Consider the following 11,901-nt stretch of genomic DNA (forward strand, 5'->3'; position numbering starts at 1 on the left):
ATAATTGTTTGAGCAGTAATATCGTTATTATAAATGCTAGAATAAGCCTAATATTTAATTATCTTATACTACGTAGGAAAGTGTACTTTTTTAAAAAAAATTATCTAGGACTGAGCAACTGGCTTCCAGGAACATCATCTAGGAACATAGTACAAATGTTTAAGAAAGAAAAATCGAACATTACGCATTAAATAATATACTAAAAAGAAATAAAAAAGATGCGTCACTTACAAAATATTGCTAAGACGAAATCTGTGTTGTGGCTGAAAAGTTTAGCACGCAATATCCGATTATTAAATTTACAGTGATGTATAGTCATATGCTCTTCTTAGATACAACAAAGAAGAATGGGATGCTTAAGATTCGTAAGTACAGGAAAACGATATTTTTCTAATGTCGTTATTCAGGTTGTAAGAAATTAGAATGTTAAAAATATGTTAAACTTAGTGTAAAGTAATGAAAGTTAACAGCCTCAGATAACAGCAGTCGTGATTCTGTGATCGACGAATTATTTATAAAAACGAAACATAAAAAGAACGATAGAGCAACTCTAGCATATCATTACGAAATTAAGATCATCGTGAAAATATAAAGTGGTAAATCATGCGCCAAGGTTGCTAATTGGTTTCGGAAATCTATTGTAGGGCTTTCTTTAAGGACGAACAATATGTTGTAATAAAGATTGCGTCATAACATAACAACAAAATGAATATATGTAAAAGGGTTTAGAATGTTAGGGCTATATGAAGTCTGAAATAATACAAGGTGTCACACACTCGGAACAACCACCATTTGTGAAGAATATATGAGAAATTTTGCACTACGAACAAAAGGACGTTTCAGCCTGCAGGGAGATAGTTCAAAATGTTCAAATGTGTGTGAATTCCTAGGGGACGAAACTGCTTAGGTCATCGGTCCCTAGACTTACACACTACTTAAACTAAGGTGTGCTAAGAACAACACACACACCCATGCCCGAGGGAGGACTCGAATCCCCGGCGGGAGGGACCGCGCAGTCCGTGACATGACGCCTCAACGCGCGCGGCCACTCCGCGAGGCGGGAAGATAGTCAAATTTACGCAGATACAAAGAACAAGGAGGAGGCAATGTTCAACAAGAATTTTCTATTCCAAAATTTAATAAGATTTAAATAACCAGTACCATATTTTTGTGAACCTAGTTCTCAGGTACCTAAAAATGCTTACTTTTGTAATAATATTGTAATTATAGTATTACTGTAAGTAAAACATTCTGTTCCTCAAAAATTCTCGTGGCAGACGCGAGATTATAAAAATTGGCGTTGCGCACCACATTGAGAGGCTGTGTTTAGCTTTCATCCTGCAAAAAACAATCTGTGATTAAATCTTCAAATTTAGCATTTCACTCATATGGAGATGTTTTCCGTTTGTTTTACTTGTCTGTAGAATGTGTCGTTCAACAGCTGATATAATGTTAATAAATGACGGAAGAAGTGAAGAAATGTTTTCGTCATCACATCACACTCCCGACCTAAGGCAATCAGCAGGAGGAAAGAGAGAGAGAAAAGAAAATCAGTTTCTAATTATTTATTTCCGGTGATGTTTAGTAGCGCAGTAATAGTGAATATTTATGCCGACAAATCTGCTTACTTGTGATGTTTAACTATATAGATTACTGATTGAATTAGAGTATTACAAGCTGTTTCGCTGAAATGCGAATCAACGAACTATTTGCTGCCTATCGTTTATTCTAACGACAATTTGTATTATCTTTACATTCCAAAGTGATAAACATTGTTCTTTGTTTTATGAAGGTTAGTAACAGCGGCCTCACGATATTGTGAAGGACGAAGAACATCAGACAGACTGTTGCAGACCCCCAGCACAAATGCATCTTTAAGAGTAAAAGTCTCAACCATCTGCCGACGACCATATGACAGAATTAACTAAAGTAAATTGGCTACAATAGTTGACAACAATAGTGCAGAAATATAAATATTCCATTGTAGATAAGAGTCAAAAACAGAAATCGACATTACGTGCATGACACAGAGCCCGCCGGTCATAAATGATAATTTAATCGCGTTCGGTTTCTCTGTCTCCATTTGGGCGACGTCTGTTACAAGTTTCAATACGACCTGGCTGTGGCGGGCTGGAAGCGCGGGGTGGTGGTGTAGGGGTGGAGGAGTGTTGTCGGAAGTAACTTTGTGCGCAGTGATTAACCTGAAACGAGCGAAGACCTGGTGACTTCGACTCTCGAGGTAGCGTTATTACCTCGTAACCCGAAGCCACCGATTACTGTCCAACCTCAGGCATGGCTGTTGGTCTTGTGTGTGCCGGAACTACGTGCATCTTGAATAGACAAATAAACGAAAGGTGTAAGTTAGCATACACGAGCAGTGAACTGATGCTATTGAAAAGCACAATCTAAAAATCCAGTGAACGCTGAGATACGGTAGTGATGAACCGGCTCTTTGTTGAAGCACCCAGTAAACAATAAAAATTTTAATCCATTCTTACTTGTAGCAATGAGTCCATTTAATCGTGTTGTCCGTATGAAAGATAAACGGTGACTTTTAGCTGTAAGTCAAGTTTTGGTGGGATATGAGGGGACGAGGTTACGTGTTAGCTCTGGGCCACATTTAGTATCAGCTCCATTACTGTGAATACTGCACAAACACCATCGCACAAGATAACTATCCGTCGGAGTTGTACACACAATAAAGGTGCACAAACGGCATATCCTTCATTGCTTGAAGAAGGAACTCCGTTCCACATCCAAAACGTTGCTGGCAAGAAGAAAATGTTAGTGTATTCTAACGCTTATGGCTGTTTTAAATCTTGCGGCAAAACGAAAATTGGTACGTCTATTTATTTATATGAGATACATTACATTTGTTCATGTTGAGGGCCTAATTCCAGTCCGTTCGTTTATCGTCAACTTCTACAAGTCTTGCTGCATTTCGCTACTTTTTTGTGGGGTGTCATATTCCCTAAAAACATCATCTTCTGCGAACTGTCTCATCCAGCTTCAACGTTATCCACCACGACATCTGCAATGATGTCCTCCAATCAACAAAAACTTCAACGCAGTACGTTGGTACCCGTTCATTAGTTGCTAGCTGTGAGCTTGAGAAAATCCTCGTCCGACGTGTTGCCCACTGCTACTCGTCTGTCTGGGACACTCACTACATTACTTAGTACAGAAGAGCCTAAGAATACCCCACGCATAACTTCGTGTTCGCTGCCGGTTCGCTTAGAAATCGTCATTACGTCGTGGGGATGATATCCCAATTCCAGTAGGCAAAAGAGCGGTTGCGCGTCGAAAAGAGGTTTACAGTTAAATTACGGAAATCCAAAAGAGTCGATCACGTATAATATTTCCCCGGAGATAGGACGATACCGGAAACGAGAGAAACTGGTCCCTTTGCGTACGCTGGCCAAAAACTCTTTCTCATCTATTACCGTTTACTGAGATAACGGAATGGGGTAAATGAAAGTAGTGGGGGTATGTACCCTCTGCCACACGCTGTGTGTCGGCTTGACGTGGATAAATGTTGATGTAAAGTCTGAAAGTCTTCATTGTAATGATTGCACTGCCGTAAAAACTTGCGTATGACGAATGGAGTACCTAACGACAGACTATACAAAGGAAAAGGCCCAAGACATTCTATTTATTGGAATTTTAGCCAATATTGCCACAGCTGCTATAAGTTTGTGAAATGAAAGCCATGAAATCTCAGACTGTACAGGTTAGTGGGGTCTGCCGACAGAAAAGTGCTATTAGCACATGTCTTTTCCAAAGGGCAACAGGTAAGGACGGTCTTTATAAACGGAATGTTCTTGTCACTTTGCCGACCTACACTAGTTTGTTCTACTATGCCTAACGCTGCAACAGGGGCAAGACGAAATATGCAAAAACGTTTCAAGAGAAAGATGACATTCCCAAGTTCATTGGCGGATGTTGTTGTACCTAGAGGATAGTATACCTAGGACACATGTTGTTTCCCAGTAGACGTTACTATCTAATGAGTGATTTGAAAATCACATGAAGAAATGCGCATTACAAACTGCCATAAACAGTTTCCGGAATTTTGTGCTGTTTTTGTTGTTATGAGATATAAGGTCGCGTTTTTGCAGCATTTGAAAATGCGATGAATTCCATACATGTAATTGCAGCATAATATATTAAATCTATTGGGAGGAAACTTTTAGTTCTTCAGTTACAGAATTTTATGATGAGTAAAATGTCTGTATTTTTAAACCTAGTTGCACAATGTGTGCTTAATTTCGCCACACCAAGTCCAAAGTCCATTGAAATGGAAGATGGGCTTCTACCATTGATCAAGTGATATAAATGAACTGAGATTTTTTGTCTTGACAATTTCCATATCTAGAAAATGGAAATTTGTCTTTGTTGCCAGCAGCTTCTATTTCCAGAAGTTTGCTAACTTGTAATTGGTTTTCTGATAATACATCCTATTAATTTAATATTACTTACTGATTATTGGTAATAAAAATAATTCAACACATGAACTGCTAAATAATGCGTTGACAAGATTTTCTCGTTTGTAACACTTTTGAGTTTGAGCAGAATATTTGTTACTATGTAAAGACCATGTTGTACCTCAGAACAATTACTGACATTTGCAAACCCTTACTTTTGCAGAGTTAAATTTGTAAATTCAGAAAAAGACTTCAGTACACATAAAGTGGATGCTGTCATTTAAAAATGGAGTAACAAAATGTATTAAACTTCTGTTACAGCTGTAACTAGAGGTGAAAGTCTGAAAAGTTCCTGGGTACAACACCCTTCCCTAATGGTTCTGTCATATCACAAGAATAGTGCATTCACAAAATTTTAGATTCTTGTCTCTTTACGATACCTGAACTAAATAATTTTTATTCCCTTTTTGAAAATAATGATTTCAGGTCCAAACAAAATAAAACTTCTATAGACTCTGTGCGGCAGCATTCGTATGAGGACGGTTGCGTGAATTACGAAGCAAAGAGCGAATTAACTGGTAGGAGTCATTTTATAAGCATATTTTTCAATGCGTCTTTTATTACTCTCATTGGGAGAATGCCACACGTAAGTATCAGACCACTGGATCAGTAACGAAACTGTAGATATCTGGACAGTATACGCGAACTGCAGTTGTGCAGTTGTCTCAAGTTACTATCCTGTCTTTCACCATTACAGTGTACGCATCAGCAGCACCGTTACCGTGATTACCAATTGGCTGAAATCATGTCACAAAAATAATTGGAATAAATAATACTAACAGAAATAATTATTCATAGTTCCTCAGTAATTAGAAGTTTACCGTCATGTAATAATCCACATCCGGAATTTCTCATATTACATAAAACATGACCTGTTTCGACATGGATGAAATTTCACATTACAATACAGACTCCTCCCGCGGTTATAACGGAAAAGAGGTTATCGGACGGTAATAAACGATATAAGACGGAAAACGAAATACTTGAGTGTCCAGTCGACGTCAGTAGTACAAAGGACGGTTTGCTGAGTACCACACGGACTTCCAGTAAAAGGAAAAAATTACTGAAATTAGCCAATCGGAAAGTCATTTCATGGTGACTCATCTACTACAACGCCAGAAATCCCAGTCGCGTCTCAGAAAACATCATAGCACCATTATTGAGCACGTCATATATCAGTGATAACATATGTAGATATATGTATAATCTTAGTCCGATAGCAGGTGTCGCGGGTACAAGATAACGACTATAGCAATATTCACTCGGATCTGCATAGATTATCAACTGAGGAAACTACAGTTTAATGTGGAAAAACTACATATGTGTTCTTCAGAAGCCATCAAGCTGAAATAGGTCACCACAACATTAATGAACCCAGAATGGAGTCAAGTGAGTGCCATATATCGATGTATGGATGTGAAATGGATAGACCACTTGGACGAAGTTCCATGCAGGATGCTATGAATCTGTGGAAGAGGTTGATTGCGATATAATTGTAGGTACGATGCCGGTACACGGGGAAGCCTCCTCGCTGTGTGGCTTTAGGAAGATACAGGATGATGTAGAAGAAATTTGTGGTTCGTATGATGAATGGCAGTTTGATCTAAGTTAAAACTAATGTAGATAAGTTGGAAAATGAGTCCCATAATATTCGAACAAGGCAATATTAGTGTGTTGCTCGGCAAAGTAACGTCGATTAAATATCTAGGCGTAACGTTTCAAAGCGAGATGAAATGTAACGAGCGCATAAGGACGGTAGAAGAAAAGGCAGTTGGTGGACTTTGGTCTTTTGTCAGAATTTAAAAAAACTGTAGCTCATCTGTAAAAGAGACCGCGTATCGAACAATAGTGCGACTCATTCTAGAGTGCTGATCGAGTGTTTGGGATCCCTACCCAGTCCAATTAAAGGGCGGCACAGAAGCAATTCAGAGGCGTGCTGCACGCAGGTATTACGGAGATACTTCGAGAACTCAAATGGGAATCCCCAGAGGGAAGAAGACGTTCATTTCCCCAAACATTACGGAACCGACATGTGAATTTCGCTGCAGCACTTTTCTGCCGCCAACGTACATTTCGCTTAAAGACCACGAAGATAAGAGAAATTAAGGCTCGTACAGAGGAATATGCAGGAAATTACTAGTAGTGTTACAAGTTACTCTCCGCCATTAAGTATGCAGTGGCTTCCACAGTATGTTTGCAGATGTACACGAGGTAGCGTCTGTGATTGGTAGAAAGTAGGTGAAATAAGTAGAATATTCCGCTTGAATCAACGTTAGACGTCCCAGTAATGTTTCCAGAACTGAATAGAGATAGGACGGCACAGACAGCTAAAATTAATAAGCACTCATTGTTTCTGTGTTCCACTCGTCGTTGGAATGTGTAACAAACGTAATGTGTGTTATAATATGAATACGGTCAGTCATGTACTTCGTAATGATTATCAGCACATACAAGGTGTTCTGATAATCGCATAACTGACTCTAGGAATTGTAGAGGGGAGTGAGTGATATATTGAACACGAACCCACGTCCGGATTCTTTCTACGACGGTTTCAGTTCAAATGTTTGACTCATTCACTTCCACCTGATGAACTGAATTAGACGTGATGCAATGCGGTTATTAGGTAACAATCCGAAAAGAAGCACAACGAAACAACGATTTAGCACTTGTGCACGTTTGTCTGAATTAACACTTAAACATTACCCTCTGTACGTACAGAATGCTTCGTTACTTTTTGTTTTGGAATAATGTTTAAGTGTTAATATGAACAAATGTGCTTAAGTGATAAACGATTGTTTCATTATGTTTCCTTTCGAATTGTTACCTAGTAACTGTATTGTGTCGCGCGTTATTCAATTCCACAAGCAGAAGTGGATGCATTGCTGGATCTGCATTGAAACCCGTCATAGAACGGAAAAGGCACGTTTCTGGACGTGGGTTCGTGCTCAAAATGTTATCTACTCACTTGCCTCTACAACTCCTAGAAGTTTGTAATGGGACTTTCCTAACACCCTGTATATCACCATTGTCCAACAGAATGGTAGTACTATTCAAAGTGTAGTAACCGATGGCAACAACAGTAGAGTGAAGCAGCTACGAAAAATAAATCTCCACACAACTGGCTACCCCCTGCTCCTAAACGTAGCAGAGGACTCGGGCGTAATTCCCGATACCGTGAGCGATGTTCCTCGTTGCAAAGGACTGAAACTGGGTGCATTCAGCGTCATGGGACGAAATTAGGAGCTACATGAATGAGAAGTAGCACTCCCATGGCCTGCAAACCCGCCAACAGCCGGGAATGCGGCCTGTTGACCCCACGGCGTCCCCAAACCGCACGCAATTGACGTCATATAGGGCGTCACGGCGGCCGGTCGAAATTGCGTTGTTATCCGAGTCTAATTGCAGAATTAACAAGCTGTTACACGCTTTTCCAAGGCATTCGGTGGAAAGGTGAATTAATTTAGGAAGAAGTGCTTATTTTAGATTTCTCAGAAGTCAGATGGGTTTACCGCTAAGGGATCTGCTCTCTATTTTCCCGGTTGCTGCACCACATCGCAGCGTAATATTCGTACCTGTGTAAATACCGTTGGCTGCGAAGTCCTCACCAGTGAATAGCTATGAAACGCAACGGAATGAAGCACCGTGACTCCTTGAATATAATTTAGTATCTGTTGTCTGACTTTACATCCACGATTCCATTTGGCCCAGCACTGTACGCTCACTTAATGAAGTCAAAATATTGCAGGCATCTTCCAGTCGACGACCCTCAAATGAACCTTGTATGGCCGTGCGTTTTTTCCATATGTTCCAGCAATAATTCGCATTCCGGAATTGCCTTCGACGGTTGTTGCGATGATGACGCAGTAGAGGTTAGAGAAGTGGTTTTCTGATCGTCGTGGGCCGTCGTCGACAAAACAAATCTAAAATTTACAAAAGTATTTGTTTACTAAGTGCAAATGCCGTTTTATAGTTGAAGTACCTTTATTATATTTGCTGTAATTGTATATGAAGTACAGTAGCCTTCTTTCTAGAGGTCAACATAGATTTACAGTTTTCAAATTCAGATTCACTTTCACACTGGTTGCAGCCTAGACGTATTTAAAACTGTCAGAAGCTGACATAACTTTTCTTCTAGCCGCAGTTACATCCTTCCTAAAGCAAAACATGTTTTGAAAAAAACTCTAAATCATGTGTAACGATCCAATTCTCACATAATTTTTTTCAGATGAGGATATCTTTCTAAAAGAAATTGACGCAGAATAAATTCGCATAAATTCGCATAATCAACAGTAACTAAAGACTATCGATTAAACCCACGTAAGCTTAAAAGCAGAAAAAAATTTAAATTTCTTGAAATTTTTTCCACAGCGTAAAACTCATAAAGCTTAATGTTATGGAAATAACACGATAATATAAGGTAATTTTCATTCGTGGAGTACCATAGAACTGTTTTCAGTTATCGACCCCATGAGAGCAATGAATGAAATTAAGAGGAGACAATAAGAAAATAAGAGCGTGAAAGAACTATTCATTCCTTATCGTACCTGTAACTATTGTAGTAAAGGTTCCAGCCATTAAGAAGTGTGTTGCGAGGACTACGATTAAAATGTAAAAGAATATATGGATGCTGTGTGTAACGAATATAATTTATACCACAGCAAGTAGCAACCTATCCTCACGGCCAATTCGACTATTTCAAGAAATCGCTGACGCTCGTAACTACAGAACCGTACAAGATGCTCTGATGTGATAATGAACGTTCTTGTGGATGATGTAAAACTTTTGTGTGTGTGGGTAGGAACCTAAAAATCGCTGGCACTAACGAGATACCAGCGCTTTTAACACACTTGCGCAAATGTCATATCTCTTTCAATTGTCTAAGAAAGCTCATTTCTGGATTATTTCTTCTACAATTTCATTAATACCGACTAAACTACGATACAGACGATAATAGATACTATTTATCACAGAATAGGTCGCTAGGAGCATATATTCTAATTGTTGTAACTGTGGTTACTTGTTGAAATATTTTAGTAACTCGATTCACGTAAGGTCTTTGCAGCTAATTATCCAGAATGGCTTATGAGTTGGTATTATAGTACGACATGTTGTAATACCACCGCTCTAAAAACGGACTAATATTATGATATCTAAGTCGTCCAAATATGGAACTTTCGTGGGTCGCGAATTATAGAAAAAAAGAAACGTGTTAGAAACCGTATATTTTATAAATTTATGAGTTTACAGAAAGAATAGTGCTAGTTATACACTTCTAGCGCTGATGATCCAGCTGTCATAGAACTTAAATAATAAATGCTTATATGTATCAGATTAACACTTACGAATCTTAAAAGCACAACCAGGCAATACAATTTACAATTACGGTGTATTGATATAATTAACAATGGCTTGTACTGTGTCACTAGCTCTACAGAATAGAGACAAAATGATACTCTGATACAATTCTACAATAAAAAACATCGTTGCAAAAATGTACAACCAATTCCCGGAAATAAATTAATCTGAAGAATTCGTGAGACTAAAGTAAGTACAACTCTCTTTTTTTGCTTCTCCTCGCTAGAACGAGAATTTATTGAAAGAAAATGGTGTTTGAGACACAATAATTCACTAATGCTAAAAGAAAAAATTATTTAGAAAAGTTAAGAAATTGCAAAATAAACACGAATGAACGTTGGTTATAAAAATAGTAAGTTGTGTTATATTATAGAGTATGTACATTTCGACGTTCGCTTGACTCTCCCACATAAGATTTATTAAACTACAACGATAACAGTTATGAAAAAATATTGGTGGCGAGGTAATGATATATGTGATACATCCCATTTCAGCAAATAACTGTAAGTACTGTGCAAAATTCATCGGAACTATCGAGCTAACCCGAACACTTTTCGTGTTAGTATAATCTTCCGCTGCATTCCTTTTCACCATAACGACAACATTGGTCAAGTAAATCGTGATGACAAGACACATATCTTCAAGATGACTCGGCGAAGACAGTACACTTATCGAAGTGGAGATATGTTTTCTATGTGATATGTAAGTACCGAATAGAGAATCGCACATTTCTTACAATTCTGTTGACTTTTCTCTGGTACTTAGAATCACTAGAAGGATGACGTATTGGGAAATTTGAGATGACAACGCACACTGGTTCATAACACAGCTGAAAAGGGTGTTCACAGACACCCTAAAAGTAAAAACGCTCCAGCGCCTGTATAAGAATCTGCGAGAGATGAGTACACTAGAGAGGCTCCTTTGGCTGCGCCGGCGCGATATCTAGGGACGTGGTCGGCAGGCGCCAGGGCGCACCAGCTGACGACCACAGAGGGCCACTGACACTCGCCGACACGGACTGAGGGGTGGCTGACCTGTTCGCAGCGCCAGCAGCAGCAGGAAGAGCAGCGTGCCGCCGCCCCTGGCCACGGCGCCGCCGCCTCCGGCCGCGCCACCGCCTCCGCCTCCGGGGGCGGCCATGTCTGCAGCTGTCGGTCCGGCAGCGGCCGTCGCGCGACTGCCGGCGCTCCGGTCCCGGGTGCTCCGGCCGCGCAGCGCGCGCCGCCCCTCCGCCCCCACCGCCTCCGCCCAGCCGGCCGCTCAATACCGAGTGGGCCACGCCGCGGCACAGACGCTCTGGGGGCGCCGCCACCGCCGCGGCCGCCGCCGCCACCGCTGCCGCCTCCAGCGAGAGCTGCCGCCACCGCCCCCGGCGCGCAGCTTTTTAATTACGGAGCTTTGGCGCCGGCTGCAGTTAATGGAAACGGGCCACCAGCTGCCCGGCCTGCCGCTAACGAGCACTGACGATGAGTGACGGAGGTGGCGAAACACTACCGGCGCACCGTTTGTTGACACCGCATCGCTGTTGTCCGGAAGAGGACCTTTGGCTATGTTGTTGACATATGCTTTGCGTGTGTGCCAATCCTTGTTTGCCGTACTTAGGGGCTCATTAACCGCGCTTTTTCTTCTCGGTCCCGACACGGAGAGAATTAGCGGCGTTTAACGAATATTCGTGAGGTGCTGAAGGGAAACCACTTGGACGATGTTATCAGCGCTGCCTAACAGTAATCTGGACTGCTGCAATGTTTCCTAGCGCGTAAACGTACTCAAAATGCAAATAGCTCTCTCTCTCGTTAAATGTCCTAGCATTTGAACATTAGACCATTACAGATGTTGTTCGAATAGCTATTATGGAAGCTATGATAATAGCAAAACAGCCACAGGTATTTTTGTGACCACTCTTTTTAATGACGCGTTTCGGAAACATCATCATCACATTCAATTAAGGGAATTTGACGATGATATTTTTGGAATACGCCATTAAAAATTGTGGTCACAAAAATACCTGCGGCTATTTTACTATTATCGTAGCGTCCTTAACAGCTATTCCCGTACTCCTATT

The 11,901-nt window shown here is 40.5% G+C and overlaps 1 protein-coding gene across 1 annotated transcript in view; it reads right to left on the reverse strand.

Moving 5' to 3' along the window:
- Positions 1-11,000, reverse strand: part of LOC126259438 (zwei Ig domain protein zig-8-like) — a 473,263-nt gene extending 462,263 nt beyond the window's left edge. The window contains exon 1 of the mRNA XM_049956253.1: positions 10,874-11,000. Within this exon, the coding sequence (XP_049812210.1) occupies positions 10,874-10,979 (106 nt within the window). The 5' untranslated portion in view covers positions 10,980-11,000. The remainder of the gene's footprint in view (positions 1-10,873) is intronic.
- Positions 11,001-11,901: the final 901 nt, after the last annotated feature.

This window comes from Schistocerca nitens, chromosome 5 (genome assembly GCF_023898315.1).
Source record: "Schistocerca nitens isolate TAMUIC-IGC-003100 chromosome 5, iqSchNite1.1, whole genome shotgun sequence".
Classification (NCBI taxonomy): domain Eukaryota; kingdom Metazoa; phylum Arthropoda; class Insecta; order Orthoptera; family Acrididae; genus Schistocerca; species Schistocerca nitens.